Source organism: Tursiops truncatus, chromosome 11 (genome assembly GCF_011762595.2).
Source record: "Tursiops truncatus isolate mTurTru1 chromosome 11, mTurTru1.mat.Y, whole genome shotgun sequence".
Lineage (NCBI taxonomy): Eukaryota > Metazoa > Chordata > Mammalia > Artiodactyla > Delphinidae > Tursiops > Tursiops truncatus.
This window is the reverse complement of record NC_047044.1, coordinates 65,573,326-65,592,609: the sequence shown is the minus strand read 5'-3', so window position 1 is coordinate 65,592,609 and position 19,284 is coordinate 65,573,326. Positions and strand designations below refer to the sequence as shown.

Below are 19,284 nucleotides of genomic sequence, written 5' to 3'. Positions count from 1 at the left end.
CATCTTGCCATCTTGGTCAGATAAAACTTTCCTAAGATCATGGGGAGGAGCCAGTGATGGACATGGAAATGAGGCTGCAGGAGATTTCCCTTCAATAGTTCCTGGAGAAACGGAAGTGTCGACAGGATTTCCTATTTTATGGGTGGTTGCAGTGTGGGTAGAGGAAGACTAGAGTCCCTCCCACAAGATGGCACAGAAACTGATATTCATGAAGATGAACCTGAGTTTAAGAAGAAAATATTACGCTCAGCCTACTCTAATTGCGAAGGATGGAAAAGATGTCATGTGCTTCAGATCAGATAGATTTCTATCGGAAGTAATTTTTAAAGTTTGGGCACCTGAATATAATCTTCCATGAACTCTCGGTGTCCCAGAGCACTGACAAACGTGTCAAATCTGTCTCCAACAATCCCAAATAGTGTGTAAGTACCTAAATACTTCCCTTTTTAGTACTGCACCCCAGAAGAATGAAGACAAAAATTCATAAATACTTTTATTCCACATTTTTAATGTTTAAAAACTATGTTAACAGAGCAGTTATAGAACAGAACTTCTTACATGTCTTTATTTACACCACATCCTGGGGGGGGGGGATATGTGTTTGATCAACCATGAATGGCAAAGTTTTGTGACTTGTGACTCACTTAAATCATCCATCTGAAATTCATTTACAAGGTTTTTACATTAATAAAACAGTGGTGTGCTACACGCACTGATCTTAGATGAAGTCTAAAATACACTGAACTCTAGTGAGCGGATTACATACCAACGATCAAGATTCAAGTGTTTTGGGAAAAAGTGACTTAACACAGTCTATGTTGGCGTTGACACTGAAAAGAAAAGGCAATCATGCAAGACTGGCAAAAGCTTGATAAAATAATGGGTTTTTTTTTCTTTCTTTCATATTTGTGCTCATAGTTAATCTTCAGGTCTTTCCCCCCTTTCAGAGATCCCAAAGTTTGGGAAATGCAGCAATTCAATTTTGAAAAAAAAAAAAACCCAAAAACCGTTCTCCTCCCCAACTTCTGTTTTCATAAATGCTGTGTAGTGTTAACGGTGAAACAGCATTATGAAGAAACAACTCGTTACTTTGGGTACATCTATTTCTATATGGCAATAATTTGGGTCTAAAATGTTCCTTATTTGTATCTCAGAGGACTAGCTTTGAAATAATTGATCATAACACCAGTATAAGAAATCAACGAAACTATTTCTCAGACATTTCTCTCTCTAAACAATTAAGACTTGTAGGTTCCAAGTTTACATTGAGAGAACTATGTTACCTGGGAGAGAATGTAAATTTTTCTAATTCCCAAACAAAACCGCTAATATCTATGAAAACATTCTTGATATGCAGATACTAGCGACTTCTATTTCAATGAGGATCAACAACTGCAAAAATATACAGCCTATTTATTTACAATATATTTACATACAAATGAAGTATTTCTTACAATAAGCCTCAACTGCATAGATTCTTCCTTTTAAAAGCACAAATTCAAGCCTGTATGCACATGGGCCCAGTTTCACAGTCCTTCCTCCAAGAAAATCCTAAAGAAGATCTGAGCCTTGTGAATTGTATGTTTTTCAAGAACTTTCCCTTTAAGATTTAGTGGTATTTTTCAGTTGTCAGCCACCCCATCCCCAATTTGTACCTGAAAGCCTTAGATAACTATGAATAATTCACCGTGTGTATTTTAGAGGAAGTGTATTCTGCTAAAAGATTCTCAGATCTGCCATCTCTAAGGAAACATTCATTAACATCGTTAAATGATGCAGTCTCCATCGTCTTTATTCTGAAAGGGGCTAGAAGTTTACTGTGAACTGGAATGGAGGAATTAAACATTCTTAAAGTTTACACCCTTTCTAAGCCTCATGCCACTTACACTGATAAACAGAGAGGAACTGATTGATGGCTTTTGCACTAAGGCATAAAATCATGTATCTGAGCATTTCACTGACCTCCGCCCCACGCCCACCCCAACAAAACGTGCTGTCCAGCACTCTGATCCGCTGAAACCGAGCTGAGCACTCATCTTTTCGGAGCGGTTTGTAGCCCCTCTTGCAGTGCAGGACTTTCAGCAGAGAATTCACTTTAAAGGGAGGACAGGATTGATCGCCATACACTGAACCCAAACATTCTGGAGAATTTACTCCTGACATGAATTCAGTATTTCCTCTGAGGTTGCGTTTACAAACGGTATTATCATTTAATTCCTTTCAAAAAAGAAAAAAACAAAACCACCCAAACCCCAAACACCTCACTTTTATTTCTTCACAGCTGCCGTAACTGTAATCTTATGGTGTGTCAGCCTGCGCGAGCCCCGCTTACAATGATGCACCTGCACCAGCATTTCCAGTGGGAAGGGGGCTGAGACGAGGCCCCTTCCTCCCCTCCCTAAGTCCTGCTTCCCACTTCTTGTCCGTGAGTCCTAGGAACCTCCCTCAGAGAATTATGGGCAGGACTAATGAAGAGGAAAAGGAGAGACAAACTGGCTCCCTGGCAGGGCTTTTTACTGGGCCTCCACCCTGAGAGTTTCTGATTTTACTGGGTCTGGGGTGGGGCCTGAGAATGTGCATTCCAATGAGTTCCCAGGTGATGCTGATGCTTCTGGTCTGGGGATCCCCACTTTGCGAACCACTGGCTTGGAGGCTTGACGCCAACTCCAGAAAGAAGCCAATTCTGGGGTAACTGTCTGAGGTGTCCTCTGAAATACCGTGACACCTTACCACAGCCCTTTGTCCACCCCAAGCCCCGCGGCCATGACCCATGGATGCCCGTCTCAACAGGGTCTGCAAATGTAAAAAAGGAAAAGTGGGTAGAGAGCTTTTTTACCCCCATTTGATTACTGGGCAGTTAAACCATGGTTTACTAGCGCTAAACCCATTAAAAGTGCTGTGTGCTGGCTTCTATGACTGGCATGTGGGAGAAGCTATGCCGTGGCATCCTTTTTGGTAGCGGGAGGGAAGGAGACGAACTCCAGGAGTAAGAGGTCCTACAAATAGAAACAGGCAGGCCAGGCCTGAGACCCCAGAGAAAAGAAAGGGTAGCAGCGGAGAACGTCCCTGGCGGTTTACGGCCCACAGGAGGACCCTTCATCCTCCGTAACCCTCCTCCTACCACGAGGTCTCTGGTGGCCCTGAACTTGGTCCCCCTCCTTTGCTGGAGACCTAGCTTCAGGCCACTCTGGGCACCTCTAATTGGTGGTGTGTGACTGGAGTGGGCAATCCAGATTCCAGTAACAACGAGTGAGGGATTCTTGGCAACTCTGAGCAAATACCCCCTAGAAACAATATTATATTTAGTGTGTAGGTTCTTTAGCAATCTTGTTATATTATCCTATTTCAGCTAAACTATGGGCTTAGATCGTTTTCTCTAGCTGGTCTGGGGGGCCTAGCCATCATGTATAACCTGGTTTCTAAAGGAAAATGCATTCCAGCTTGCAAACAACTGACAGTTTTACAACTGGTCTGCTTACAAACTGGGGGCTGCCCGTGCTTAACAAGACTGGACTTCTTTCCCGTCTATACTCTGCAACCCCACTTCCAGTAAGTAACATGAAGGAAACTAGGGATTTCCAGTGTGCTGTGTTATTATAACTAGAGAACAGTTCATAATCCAAAGTACGAAGCTGGCGCCGTTCACTAGTGCTGAGATCCTATCTACCAAAGGAAAACGTGCTGCTCCCAAAGGCTAAGGTATAATATTCGTTAGTCTACTCATTTAGCAGAAAAACTTCTACAGCACTTGACTGTGTTATTTAACTTCTACCTAACATCTGTGGTACATGTAATTTTGGCTACCGGTTCACTGTTCTGAATAAGAAGAATAAGGGCAGCACACTTTACAGCTAATCCCACACAAATGATGTAATTAGTCCGTGATATTTGACAAATTACAGTAGGGTCTATTATATTCAGTCAACAATAAACTTAGATAAACATTACAAAGAAGGTTTAAAAATCCTGTAGTATCACAGACATTCACAGCAATGTGCCTCCTCTATATTTTAAATAATAATAAAAATCCCTTGTCCTGACACGTAAAATCCAGACATCCAAAAATATCACTACACATCCCAAGACCTAATGATCGCCTTCTAAATGGACTCTGTGGGCATAAAATGAATTGTTATAAATTAACGAAGAAAACAGAAAGCAGCATAATATAGCTTGCAGGCTACATTTGTAGTTTATTTAATGGAGGGTCATCCACTCTCTGGCTATTTCATTATTTGGTGCCCTGGACAGCTCAAAGGGCCAGTCAACTTGTTTTGTTGAGTTTCTCTCCTGCTCATCTAACATGGAAGACACTGCTGAGAAGGACAGAGAGGGCTGTGGCTTTTACTAGGTTAGGAAGTCATACATAGGTAGGTACTCGTATCTAAACACCTGAACTCTGACCTAATGTGCATGTAATTCTGGAGCATTATGGTAAAAGCTATGATGATCCCACTAAGAAATGCAGGAAATAACTTCTCCTTTTCCCCCAGGAGGATCACGAGAAAGTGCTCTGATGCCTGCGCTCTCTATGGGACACTAGTCTGTAAAGGGAAGGGGACATTTCCGTGTTACTCCCGGCAAGTGTGGAGGCCTCTGGGGGTCTCCGTGGGGGAGGAACAGAGCCCAGAGCTAAGTGCCTGGAAACTCTGCCAGGAGCCTGCGGTTAGAGGCCACTTATCTCTGGATAAGAAATCTGTGCTCGGTGAACTTACGTGTCTGTGGAATTCAACTAGGATGCAGATAAAACACAAGTCCTGTTTCAAGTGACCAGCTCACAGGGTACACACACTTCTCACTGTGTGATACGGACAATCCAATCATAGGTGATGGCCCAGCTCAGGCGGAATGCGGTGCTGGGTTTCTATACTGTCTCCCACGCCTTTCCAAGCTACCTTGTCCCAAACTGTCTTCTTTTTTCAGCCTCTCTGTAGTTTCCTTCACTTGCTTTAGGAGAGGGGCTGGGGTAAGAGTGTGAGGCAACTTTGTCCTCCTGTGTGGTTCACGTCAGGCGGGCAGTAACGGCCCACCCTTGACTAGGGGCGAGAAGAGAGAGAGCACAGACGCCAAAGGCCCCATCTGGGGGAAGAAAGGTACACAGTGATTTCATCACGTGTTCTTCTCAAAGACCATCTCTGAGGGCTCATTTTCTTTTTTCAAGACTGGATGGATGGTTAATGGAGAAGAAATAGGAATGAGGCTTATTTAAGGTACAAAAATCTTATATTTGTAATAACCTAAATTTATAGATATAAAACAAGTCTTTTAAAGACCCCCCTAAGGTACCCAATATAAAACAGGAATTACTTATCCTAGATCATCCTTGGTTAGATACACATGATTCTCTGTGCAAAAAGCTGGTGGACATGAGTAAAAGCTGCTGGGTTTGTAATTTAAGAAAATGCTTTTCCCCCTTCAACAATACCGATGCAGGGCTGAAGGCTACCTGCACCCGAGGAATATTTCCTTAGGCATTTTGGACAATCTTTTTGTAGGACTCTCGCTTCTCAATTTGTTACAAAGGTATCATGGGTCTTCCCCAATAGAAGTTGACGCAGCTTAGAGTAACTCTGACAGAAACTGTCAAGGGGGAAACAAAACTTCATTTGCTAGATTACCCAGATGTGTAGATTAGTATGTTTACCAAGGTAAGAATCACTCCCATCCCCTTCCCAGCTGAGAACAGTCGCCAGAGAATATCTCTGCACAGAGTGGGCTGCAGTGCCAGCGAGGCCATGGGCTGCAGAAGCTCGGCTGCCAGGTGATCAGAGCTGCCTCAAATATTGGGCATCCTCTGGTCCAGCAAGGGTGCACGCCCTGTGACTCTCATATGATTATCCCTATGTGCTATGTTAACCAAAATAGGCAAATTATTTACGAAACCATTTTTTTTTTCTGTAAAGCAAAATAAATATATACAATTCAAGATTCTTTTCTTTTCTAAAAAGGTACAGATATTATAAGCTGAACATCAGTAGGAAAATTATGTCAGAATCTGGATGTGTAATAAATAAACATGACGGATGATCATGTCTTCCAAGTTCTAAGAGACGATGACATCACAGAAAACAGAGTTAGGAGAGTGAAAAATAACTGATTGGGAAAAGTACTGGAAAATGTGATTGCGTGCAATTTGGAACAAAAGAAATCCATAATCCTTAAAATTGATCCCCAATCTTGGAGGGACATGAACCATGATAGAAACAGGTCTCTGTTTTGTTACCAAAGTGTTATTCCATTGTGTATCTTGTAAATTTCTGTTTGCTTCTGTAAACTTGCAAAGGATGCGATGAGGGCTTGCTGATGAGTGGTAACTTGACCGTTTCCTTCTCCATCTGGTCTCAGTGGCCCTCATCACCACCTGATGAGCAGGCCCAGTCGTAGATAACCAAGGGAATGCTGACCAGGGAAAACACCACCCCCAGACCCAAGAAAAGGGCAGCCTGGAGTGACAGAAAGGCAACGGTTATTTTCAGGGAAGCAAACATTTCCCACACATACCAGGGAAAAAACAGATATGCTTTTCCCGCTCTTTTTGAGTCCCTCTGTATTTGGAGTTTGTTACAAAGTTTGTTACAACTATTGCCGAACTGTGAGAATCTTTCTAAAACTGTGTGCATCTGATTCTCCAGGGATGGGAAACTAAGAAAAACCAGCTATCAGAACCATCCTCTGCATTCTGTCCTTTGACTTCACAGTCACCTCAGAGTGAATCTGTTCTACAGCTGACGGTATCCTCACAGCTTCTTTCAGACTAAGACGACAACCGAAAAAAAGAATGGGCTTAGAAAACATACAGGTCATTTCATTACTCTTTACCAACCAACCTAGGTTATCGCTGGCAGGCAAACATTTCTGTTTGAAAAAGTGTTAAAAGGATATCAAAAAGAAAAGTAGATTTGCTAGAGTGAACATAGGAAATGGGTGTCCAAAACAAAGTTATTTCAAGGGTTGATGAAGGCCACAGGGGGCAGGTTCCCAACTCTAGAATCTGGAGAACTCGAGATTATAAACTGCTTGGCCTTGAGAGTTTCCAATGAGAGCTGAAATTCAGGGAGAAGGATGAAGCAACATGAGAGCCAGGGGGGCTGGACTAGAGTCTGGATGGGGAGACAGTGGTAAGGGAAGGGGAGAAGGTGAAGGGTGGCATTGGGAGGGTTGCACACAGGCTCACCATCACCGGTCTGGTGTAACTCCCACTGGGTCCCCACATGGACTGGATCCCTTGTCTAATGCTAGTTGGTAGATCCTCCTAGCAGTTTTGAAACGGGAGCAGGGCTGGAGAGGCCCAGAGAATTCACGGGCAGTAGGTCTCCATCACTGTCAAACTTAATCTTAGTTTACGTTACTGCTGTGCCAGAGTGACTGCTCTTCCTCTCTGTCCTCATGAAGTCCCCACTGGTCAGCTCTAGAAGGACTGAGGATTTATGGCTTTAGGGATGATCCTGTTGGGGAAGCAGATGCTCTACCAGCATCAACGCTGCTTCTCCTCCATGCACAGCGATGATCCCCCATGCCTATGTCTCTCATCCGGGTCTGTTGACTCAGGTAACGTGGATTGGAGTGCTTACACTATCTGGGAGGGCGGCTGAGAAGCCTTCTCCGAAGCCAAACATAATGGTGCTCCAGAAGGTACTCATGTAGCAGCCACTTCACCCCTGCTTCCCTCACTGTCTCCAAGTGCACCACCTTCAAGATGCCCTTGAACTTCACCAGACCTGGAAACAAGAATCCCAATATAGAAAGGTAGTTTCTGAATCCAGGTCTGCTGCTCCAAAGCATTTCTGTCAAATCATAAAAAAGACTCTTTACACTAACTCAGCCATTTAAAGTAAGGCATTGCAGGTTCCCTGGGCTGTAGCATGGAGTTACAGGACTAGGAATTGTACCGAAACAGCAGACTGCATAAAATCTTTGAGGCCCTTTCCATTTCAGGTCTTGCTAAAGACAAGGCATTACCCTACAGAGACACAGGATGATAAACGTCTAATCTCTCAGTTGGCCCTGCCCTCGCAGAGCAAAATAAGGCACAAAAGAGCAAAACCTGAAAATATTTTGAGGGAATGGAGAAAATTCTGATATTTTAAATTTCCCAAATGGGCAAACACTAGGACTGCTGCCTACTTTTGAGATCCCTAAAAGTAGTATTAGTTGGTGGAGATGGACTATGTATTTGATATATTTCAGTGAAAAACTAATCAGAAAAATGAGAGTGGCTGGCATGAGACGTACCCAAATTCGTTGAGCTCCTTTATCTCCATCTTGGCTTGTGATTTTTAAATAAAGAGACGAAGGAAGGATGAAAATAAGCATATTAGCAGACGTAACTCCTGAAAAATAAGGAAAAACAAAGTTTGAGGTTGTTATCGTGAAACTTCAGGTTTCTAAACAGCTATTGTAAATAGAATAAGCAGAAAGTCAGAAAGTCGTACCTACGACTCCAAAAATATCCTTCATGGAGGGTATGAAGATCACCAACAAGTTGATAATAACCAGCAGTATGAAGGTCACGAAGACATGACGACATAAATTAAACTTTGTTTTCTTAGCCAGTTCAAATAAAGAAGAACGAACCTGCAGGAAAAGAAAACAAAAAATTCCGTAATGCCCACAGCACGCTGCCTTTCACATTTCTCGGCAGTGACTGAAAGATTGGTGCACAGGCATTTGGGACATGTTTTGTCACACCTAGTGAGTTTATAGATAGCTTTAACAGTTTGGGAAGCAGGGGGGCTTGACTTAAGATGGGAAGTCTTCTTCTTTACGAATAAAACAGGGGGATCGTTTCTGTTTTATCTATGACTGAGCGTTCTTTCACGGTTCTTCTATATTCCCCTGTCATGGATGACTGGGATTCAAACGGTCTATCTACATTTCTCTGTAAAGAAGAGGGACAGATAAATTAGAACGAAGATTCATTCCATCAGAAGGTTACCCTAACTCACTGATCCCACTTTTTTTGCAAAGAGCTATGGGATCCTTTCTTGATGCAGTTTCAATGATGCAGGAGAGTTCCCTGCAGCAGGCTTGCTCTGCAAGGAGACCTCAGCTTTTCTCCAGTTGCACTGAGGCCTTTTACTCACCGTGAAAAATAACACCGGCACCGTGAGGATGACAGCGACAATGACAGCCAGCCGCACGGTCAGGATGAGGATGTCATCTTTACTCTGATACTTGTGGAGGAGGTCCGAATGCACGTTTTCTAAAACGAGGGAAACGTAAGAGGGTGTTAAAACAAGACAAAGGCACATCACGGAATGACGGGTTTTCTGAGCCACAAAGAATTTGTAAACTAAAGGGCAAGGAAAGCAATGTTCTGGGTATCGAAGTGTCTATTCACAATTTATAAAGTTGAAAAGAAAAATCCCCTGTGTGAGATGGGCACCACCTGTCCACACGTACCTGTAGCAAAAAGGAATGTACAGTAATCACTAGAAGAAGTTACACCAAGTGGGGAGCTTAACTTACACTACACTAAACCTAAGAGTAAGTTGGGGGTAGAAATACCATACGGTTGAAGCACAAAGCCCTTCTTCATCTAGATTCTCCCCGACTTGGTGTCACTCATCAAACAACACAGAATAGCCTCGCTCTCGCTAAGTGGACTGCAGGCCCCACGGGGCCACTTTCAAACTCTCCTCTTATAACTCAATGTCCAAGCGGCAGAGGTACCCATGGAACTTCACCATGGTGAAGTTCATCATTCTTCTCTTCCAGGTATGTTTTCCTCATAAAAAAAGTACTTAGCTTATACACCACTTTGAACTTTTTCTCAACTCTGAACTTCAGGAAGTGTCATTTCAAAGAGAACCAAAGCTAGAATGGCAGCCACTGAGAGCAAGAATGCTCACTCGTGTCTTTTTTATCAATGACTTTTGAGCAGTTAGTTGTGATTTGGGGATGCTCGTGAGAAGAGGTGAGCTCAAGGTCCTTCTACTCTGCCATCTTATCTCCAACTGGAAAATGCTCACTCCTTTGACGAAAGATAGTTCCCCTCCCTTCTCAAGGTTCAGGGTGTGGAATTCCAATTCTAGTCAGGGCCAGAGATGGGTCTCAATTTTAGAAAAAGGGCCCTAGGATATAATAAAAATCTCCTTAGTTCTAACTTCCTTGATTCAAAATTCATAACCGTCTAAAAATAGCTGAGTTTTTTCTTTGACCTAAGAGTATGAAAGGGTTTGGTATTCTATTCTATGTGGGAAAAAAATGGATTTGCCAAGAAAAATCATAGCTTAAACAAGGTTGCAGTGAGACCATTCAACTAACATTAGGCACTCTCTCTCTCTCTCCCTCCCTTTACCCACCCTAATCCCTACAACTCTGCAGGAAACTTAAGAACACCATCTTTATGCAGAAATTAAATGTGGTATTTATGGACTCACTAGACAATGCTATTCTCTATCGCTTGTGAGAATGTTAATAAGGGAATTCCCTGGCGGTCCTGTGGTTAGGACTTGGTGCTTCCCTTCCTCTCTAGGATGAATTGATCATCTCTAAACGTGTTTAAGTTTTGAGACATTTGTGTTTATGAAAAAATGCCCCCAAGAAATATTATTTAGTAGAGAATGTGAAATTTATGTATTTAAATTTATATTAGGTCCCAAATTATAATGATAATGAAAGATGTTAAATAAAGCTGCAGGATGATTGGAATAGAAGAGGATGAAGAAGTAGTAAAAGAAGGTAAACTATTCATACAGGGTCAATAAAAGTTACAAATGAAACCTTGTTCTTTTTCAGGTTTCATTTCTTTTAACTTTCTATGTCACTGCTTCAAATCGTTGCAAGGCTCCACCTGCAGCTGAAGGATCAGGTGCTTTATTTTTATTTATTTATTTATTTTTGCGGTACGCAGGCCTCTCACCGTTGTGGCCTCTCCCGTCGCGGAGCACAGGCTCCGGACGCGCAGGCTTAGCGGCCATGGCTCACGGGCCCAGCCGCTCCAAGGCACGTGAGATCTTCCCAGAACGGGGCACGAACCCACGTCCCCTGCATCGGCAGGCGGACTCTCAACCACTGCGCCACCAGGGAAGCCCCAGGTGCTTTATTTTTAATTAATGCAGAGTGTCATGAGTGTAGCACTCTATTCTTTCTCACTTTCAAAATCTTTCTCTCTTTTCTATTAATGGAATCTGACCCAGTTCTCAACAGCAATTAGGAAAGCCTTCTCTGATTATAGTTTTAAACTTTCCTCAGTAAAGGTGGCGTGCTTATAAAATGCAATTTCTTTTAAGGACAGTATTAGGAGAAAAAAATTACAGTATATTGTTTCAGTAATTATTCTATTGTGCAGTCTGCATGAATATGGAAAGGAACCACTGCCATTTGCTTTAAGTAGAAGAAAAGGTCACCAAGTCAATGGACAGATTTGTTGCTTTTTGGGCTATCATATTAAAAGTTATTTTGATATCGATTTTTACTAATTTACTTACTAATACCTATATTTATGTACTGACAGAAGGTACTTACCATAGAATGTCAAGTAGCCAAAAATGGCAGTCAAGAAATACATAACAAACATGGCGAAAAAGGAGATATTTGAAACCATCTGCATCTTTTTCTGTGATCGACTAAAAACAAAGATAAAGGAATTTGAAAAATTAAAAATCACATTACTGAATGTAAGCACCAGTGTTAACACTGAAGAATAGAACTTAACTTTCTATCAGGCTGGGGCTGACCTGACCACCTGAAGTTACCCCCAGCAAATATGCCAGTTTATAATAACTTCTTTTACACCAAATGGGTATTGTGAGAGAGACAGCCATGTAATGAACAATCCGTTGAATGTTCTTCCCCATTCTTTTGAAAGAACATGGAGTTCTCATCTGTAGAGCAAAGAGTATTTTTTAACATTTGTTTGATACTATCTCTACACTCAGCATGCACAGGAAAAAGGCAGAATAAATTCCAAAGCTGTTCTCTCACCTCGGGGCAGAGCTACAACTTGACCTCGGTGTTCAGTTGCTAAAGCTGCTATTTAAGTTCCGGTTTTCCCACTGAATAGCCCCAGGGAAGCCTGTTTGTCTCCAGAGCAATGAGTGCCTAAGAGCTCACAGCTGGGATAATGAAGGGCTTTCTCTTTCTCTCTTAGGTCAAGTTTACTCTGGGAGTTTGCATGAACCTCTGTTTCTTTAACTGCCCAAACAATTAATCCACAAGACTTGTACCCAACAGTCGACCACCAACAGTCACAACATTTGAATGTGTCATAAAAGGGAGTATGGAAAACGAGAAAAATTGAGAAGTACCCATGTGAGGAAATTACAAACTAAAAGCTGAACTATTAAATTTAAAAGATGCCAAAGACGTATTTAAACACCCTAAATATAAGGTCATAAAGTAAGCCTGATGAACACATAGACAGGTAGATGTAAATACCGATACTTCAAAGTTTACTCATATATCAATTAAATATGAAAGAGGAAGACTAATGAGTGAATTCAATGCTAAATAACATCATCTTTATTTTTGTTTCAAAATGGAAACAGATAGCTATAGTGTATATCTTGCTGAGTTTAAGTCTATACCATGATGCCTACTTCAAGAAACAAGAAAAATCTCAAATAAACAATCTAACCTGACACCTAGAGGAACTAGAAAAAGAAGAACAAACAAAGTCCAAAGGAAGGAAACAAAGATCAGAGTGGAAATAAATGAAATAGAAACTAAAAAGATAATAGAGAAGATCGATGAAACTAAGAGCCGATTCTTTGAAAAGATAAAGAAAAATGACAAGCCTTTAGCTAGACTCACTAAGAAAAAAAGACAGAAGGCCCTGATAAATAAAATCAGAAACAAAAGAGGATAAATAACAATGGATACCACAGAAATACAAAGGATTACAAGAGAATATTATGAAAGCTATATGCCAACAAATTGGGCAACCTAGAAGAAATGGACCAATGCTTAGAATCATATAACCTTCCAAGATTGAGTCATAAAGAAATAGAAAATCTGAATAGACTGAGCACTAGTATAGAGATTGAAACAGTAATCAAAAACCTCCCAAAAAACAAGTCTCCAGGACCAGAGGGCTTCCCTGGTGAAGTCTACCAAACATTTAAAGAAGATTTAATACCTATCCTTCTCAAACTCTTCCAAAATTTTGAAGAGGAGGGAATGAATGCCTCCTAACATTTTATGAGGTCAACATCACCATGATACCAAAACACACAATGTCTGAGAAATAGTTTCGTTGATTTCTTATACCAAAACACACAAAAAAATTGCTGGCCAATATCTCTGATGAACATAGATGCAAAAAATCCTCAACAAAATACTAGCAGACTGAATACAACAATACATCAAAAGGATCATACACTGTGATCAAGTGGAATTTATTCCAGGGATGCAAGGATAGTTCAACATTCTCAAATCAATCAATGTGATACATATGCCACATTAACAAAATACCCACTTACGATAAAAACTCAATGAAGTGGGGACAGAAGGAACCTACCTCAACATAATAAAGGCCATATATGACAAACCCACAGCTAACATCATTCTCAGTGATGAAAAACTGGAAGTTATCTCTCTAAAATGAGGAAGAGGACAAGTGTGCCCACTCTCACCGCTCTTATTCAACCTAGTATCGAAAGTCCTAGCCAGAGCAATTAGGGAAGAAAACGAAATAAAAGGCATCCAAATTGGAAAGCTGTCCCTATTTGCAGGTGACACGATTTTATATATTGAAAACCCTGAAGACTCCACCAAAAAACTATTAGAAATAATAAACAAGTACAGTAAAGTTGCAGGGTACAAAGTCAACATACAAAAATCTGCCATGTTTCTGTATGCTAAAGATGAGCTAGCAGAAAGAGAAATTAAGAAAACAATCCATTTACAGTTGCAACAAAAAGAATAAAATACCTAGGAATAAAACTAACCAAGGAGGTAGCTACAGAGAATAGAGTAGTGGTTACCAGAGGGGAAGGGGCTGGGGGAGGATAAAATGCATAAAGGGGATCAACTCTATGGTGATGGATGGAAACTAAATTTTTGGTGGTGAGCCGGATGTAATGTATACAGAAGGAGAAATATTAGGTTGTACACATGAAACCTATGTAAGTTGTAAACCAGTTACCTCAAAAAAAGACACTATGCCATGATGACTATTTTTATGTGGAAAGTCTGATAACAATAGGCTAAAAAGAGAACCCATGAGGGAATTTCTAAGCAGGGCTTTCGTTTTCTCTAACAGTAATCAAAAACAAATCCATATAATCACTGTAGTCGTTTGAAATGAACAACAATATTCTTTTGTCCAGTTTGTGGTCTTAACATTAATTTCTTCCTGCCTGATTTACCAGCCTTTTCCAAGTCAACCAAAAGGCAAATCAGATGCAGTGTATTTAGTGGCTCACAGATGGGTATGAAGATTATTATTATCCACTTGCAAAATAATCATAAGTAACATAAAGCAACACAAATACTTGAACTCTCTTGAGTAATACAGAATTTGAAAAACCAAATCAACAAGAAAAAGCCCACAGAGTAAGCCGCTTTATACATTTATGGCCAAAATATACTGTAGGTTTGTGATTTTTCTTGCTTGAGAATGGCAGAAAGTAAATGTTGAAGCTGGGTGATGAGTCAGCGGGGCTTCATCATATGAGTCCATTTACTTTAAATACAGTACTTGCCTATTAATGAGGGGCCCTAAAATGATTCAGTTTGCAAAAAAATTAAACACATCTCTTACTCTTTAAGCTCGCTGTAAATTGGCAGGACAGACGGGTGGCAGACAAATGCGAACGCAATTGTTGGTAAAGCGTACACGGTCTATTTGAAAGAAAAAATATAAATGTTACGGAAAGGCATTTTTACCATAAAAACTGTACAGCTCCAGTATTTCCGAGCCGTCTTTTCATCTGACAGCCCTTCAGAATCCCTGGATTATTTGGTTATTAGGAGAGCTTTGGTATCGAAATAGGAGCAGCTTCTCTAAGAGAGCTTATCTAGCTTGAGACGTTAGGCACTTGGCAGACAGGGGTTCTAGAGCTGGGCTCACCCACAGTGTATTTTACAACCTCCAGGCACTGCGTCACCCCGTACTTATGTGGCGCTAGCCGGTTACATAGCACTTTCCTACATTATTTCACTGAATCCCCACAGCAACCCTGAGGCAGACCAGTGCTGTTCTCCTGACTCCCTCCAAGACAGGCTAGGCAACACGCCCAGAACTTCCACCTCCGTTTTACTGCTCTTTGCACTATACCAGGCGCATCAATCAGACTTAAATATGGCATCTAAAAAGAAAGTTACTTTCTAAAAAGAAAATCACTTCACTGCTTTGGCTGTATCCTTGAGAGTTAAAAGACAGCGAGAGAGAGAGAACGAGCTAAATTCGTTTTCTTAGATAAGGTTTTTTAAAACTCTCAAATTCAATATAGTAACTTCTTATGCAAAAAGAAGTTGGCAGAGAAGGAGGGAAAAGTAACATTTCTCATGCTCTAATTTTGCCTAAGCACTGTACCAGGCACATTCTAACAAAACGCTGTAAGATACAGAATAGAATAGTTATTTTACAAATGGGGTTGATAATTTGCCTGAGGATTCAAATCCAAGCCTGACTGGTTCCATAGTCCATCATTTCCCAATATGTCGTATGAACGTTCCTTAAGTGCCAATTTGTGGTGGCGTCTGTATTTCAACTGTACTTGCTGGGGAAGTCTGAGGTGTTCCTTTCTGTCACCACAAGATAAGAAGCAGTGGGCTAAGGATGTTAGTTATTAATCTGTTTTTAAAGATCCACAAGGAATAACAGAGCTGAGACAATTATCCAGAAAGAGGTTTTCACAGGGAATACTTAAGGCTGTCCTACACATAAACTGGGTAAAAGGGAGGATGAAATATACAATTTGTATATTTCTCCAAGGTCCCTAAATGGATTGTGGCAGTTGGAAGCAGTGATACAGTGTTCTTTTGAGAACAAACACATCAAAGACAGTTTAATCAAAAGAAGTCTGAGAAATACAAATGCCCTTAGCAGAAACACTCGTTTTTATATTTAAAGGATAAGAAACTTACCTTTGAATTGAAGGTAACATATTTTGGCGTACACATGCCAGCATTTGTTGAATTAGCACTTATTGTTGAATTTAGCTCTGAAACAATGCAGGGAATTTGAAATTTCTTGTATATAACCTAGTATTAAAAAATAAAGGAGAAACAATCAGACGTTATCACATAAAGCCAAATAATGCATAATTATTACATAGCATCATACTACAGCAACACCAAGCCAACCATTTCAATCGGCACTTACCACAATTAGGAAAAAAACCATACAGCTCAAGGAAAATCCACTAGTATAGCCAAGATAGCCTAAAAAAAAAAGTTTAAAGAATTATTATGATTTCATCCATCACCTCTTTCAATGCATTCTTTCAAGCATAGTCTGGGGTTCCAATAGTATTCATACACGCTAGTATTAATACAAGATTATTTGATAGTGCTACCTTACTTGGCAAAAATGGTGACTTGAAATTAAAACATTATAGCATTGTGTTTTGATTCCAGTTCTTCCTGACACACTAGATAGAGAACACAGATTCCCAGGATCCAGGGGAAAAGACCTTCCCAAATTTGGCCATAGGTCTCTGTTGCTGTACTCGGATGGATTCCTATGGCCAAATAAATCCCCTTTACTCCTTGATCCATTCAATAATTCTTGATTATGCACATACTGTATAAACACTGAATATACGCAGAGGAGAGGAAGTGCTTTCTAGGGAGAAACTGAACACCTGAGGATCTCCACCTTGCTCCCCTTGGAATGCCTGGGAGATCTCCAAGCACCATACTCTCCAGAAAGGCAGAGTTCAGTGGTCTCTGGGGGCTGCACTATTCTCACCCCTGGGGGAGAAGAGCCCTTCTCCACTAGCACTGAAAAGAGCTACATGTATATACACAGAAAAGCTTAAACACAGACTCGGAAACCAGATAATTAAGTAGCTTAAAAAAAAATCTACTTATAGGTCTCACAGAACAGCTACAGAGGCTGGGTATTTTTCATACAAAACAAAAAATTATGGTTAGCAATCATTTTGGGAAGAACGTTAAATGTCTGCCTTGAACGAGCCCAGAATTAAAGGAAATGCATTTCAGAGGCTTTGGACTGGACGGCAGTCTGGCTGCATTATTCCACACACGAAATGTCCATAACATCAGGGACCCTGGTCTCCAAATACACACACACAAAAATGTCAAAACCTAATGGATATGACTTAGTGATTATCTACCACTTTTGACTTTTTGCTTCTCTCTCTCCCTTCAATGAAGCAAATAATTGAGACCGGTTAGACTCTGATAATTTTAAGAGTGATTCATAATACTTTGGGGTAAAAATATAAGCAACTTTCTGTCTTGATATCAGATGTGAAATTCTGCTCATCTAAATAATCAGAGTATGTAAGACCTTGTATGAGGAGAATTCCAGTTCCTGGACTTTGTGCTTTTGGACAGAGCACTGTCTGTTGCTGGTCCCAGGACCTCCCTTCTTCCCTCCACAGCTTAGTAGAGGGATTGCTTAGGAAGTCACATACCAACCAGTGTTTTTATCCCATGTTAAAGTCAAGCCTGATTAATACTTGTAATTTATCACTCATTTAATCTTTACCCTACAAGTGAAAGCAGAGGGCAAAGTTGTTCGTTTTTATTAGGTTTCTGATTCACCTGGGTATTGCAGAGACTATGAGAAAAGCAAGCTCTTACCTAAGTTCTTCAAGAGACACAGAGGGAGAATTATGCCAAAGGTAACTACCACCACCAGAAGGCGGCCATCCACGTACCAGGCTCTGAAAAGGCATGTAAGCAGTTAGGTCACATTTTCTTAGAAAGTGACTTTTCTTTCCTCACACATAAAATTTCACAGTATTTAAACTTTGTTAACTATTACTAATGTTTACCATTAACGTTTATCATTATTCAGGTTTTATCCAACCACTTTGACCCAACCACTAGTCACTTACTATCATCTCTCTCCCCAGGCAGCAGAAGAAGAGATACTGCTTCCCCCCCTCACTCCCACTGGCTAAGCATGCCTTTCCTCTGAATTATTTACATCGTTTCAAAGCTGATGCACACATTACGTTCTGTCAGATTACAACTTCTCTTATCAATTATTTAAAGAGAAAGTTCCTTTCTGTTTTGCTTGGCTAATATCATCGCAAAACAAGTCACCACAGGTAGCCATTGCTTTCTCCCTAATCCCTTGTATTTGACCTTGAATCCTGATGAAAGAACACTAGGAACTCTGGCTTCTACGATGCTCCCTTGAAAGAAAACAGAGAAACTAAGACTGACAAGAACTGTTAAACAAGAGGTAGTCAAAACACAGGATGCACTAAACGCAGCTGCAACATTTTCCAAGGTTAGCTGCATCTTTAATGAGGCTGGCTCACGTCAGTTCTGCTCCCCAAATGCTCTGTCCCTTCTTTAAGGAAGAGACTCGGGTCTTAATCTTGCTTGTTCCACTTCTGTGTCAAAAATACTCCACATCTGTTCTATTTCATAGAAACTGGATGTAGATTTCAAGCTCTTGGGAAATTGCAGCACCTAGCGTTTACAGCATGACCGATGAATCTACCTTTTAAATGCTCAGGTTCAAATGGCTCTGCCTGCTTCCTTCATTTATATACCCCCAGAAACAACAAACCAAGAAAAAACAGCCTAGGGAAAACTTTGTTTCTGCAGTCGTCATAAAACAAAAACGTTGGTTAGCCCACATTTCAATTAAAAGCATTTTAGTTATCTCGCAAACAACGGTCTATAACTTACGAAAATGTCTCTTCCTTTCCCATTAGAAACTTTATGGCAGAGGGTAGTTCATTTTTTACTATGAAGAGGTAGCTCAGCATTGCTAGAGGAAAATGAGAACATTTTTAGAAAGAGGATACTGAGGCTCATGTTGCAAGCTATATAAAAGGTCACCAGCCTGTTCCTAGACTAACCTTCAATAAGACACAAAGACAGCTGTAGACACTGTCCCAGTATCCTTGGTTGTTAAGCGACTACTGTGCCTGCTGGACTTTCCAAGCGCCATTTTAGCAATGAGAATGATACTGCTTGAATTATGTTAAAATTCATGTGGCCACCCAACCACCGGGATTAGAAAGAAATAATAATGTTCACAACATTAATGTATAGAAAAACACGATCTTTTTACCTCCAGTGTTCTGTAGGGAGGTGGCCCCAAAGATGACAAGTTTCCCTGTGGTGCCAAAGACCTGTTCTCCCAGCTTTTCATAAACCATGCAGCCTGTTTAAAAACCACAG

General features: G+C 40.8%; 1 protein-coding gene across 6 annotated transcripts in view; it reads right to left on the bottom strand.

Moving 5' to 3' along the window:
* Nucleotides 1-492: 492 nt before the first annotated feature.
* Nucleotides 493-19,284, bottom strand: part of SLC38A1 (solute carrier family 38 member 1) — a 74,481-nt gene continuing 55,689 nt past the window's right edge. For all 6 annotated transcript variants that reach the window (XM_033866882.2, XM_073788780.1, XM_073788781.1 and 3 more), the window contains 11 exons: nt 19,175-19,267; nt 18,787-18,868; nt 17,722-17,804; nt 16,274-16,332; nt 16,036-16,152; nt 14,708-14,787; nt 11,470-11,570; nt 9,084-9,202; nt 8,433-8,574; nt 8,233-8,330; nt 493-6,443 (listed from right to left, as the gene is read on the bottom strand). In XM_033866882.2, the coding sequence (XP_033722773.1) occupies nt 6,342-6,443; nt 8,233-8,330; nt 8,433-8,574; nt 9,084-9,202; nt 11,470-11,570; nt 14,708-14,787; nt 16,036-16,152; nt 16,274-16,332; nt 17,722-17,804; nt 18,787-18,868; nt 19,175-19,267 (1,076 nt within the window). In that variant the 3' untranslated portion in view covers nt 493-6,341. The remainder of the gene's footprint in view (nt 6,444-8,232; nt 8,331-8,432; nt 8,575-9,083; nt 9,203-11,469; nt 11,571-14,707; nt 14,788-16,035; nt 16,153-16,273; nt 16,333-17,721; nt 17,805-18,786; nt 18,869-19,174; nt 19,268-19,284) is intronic.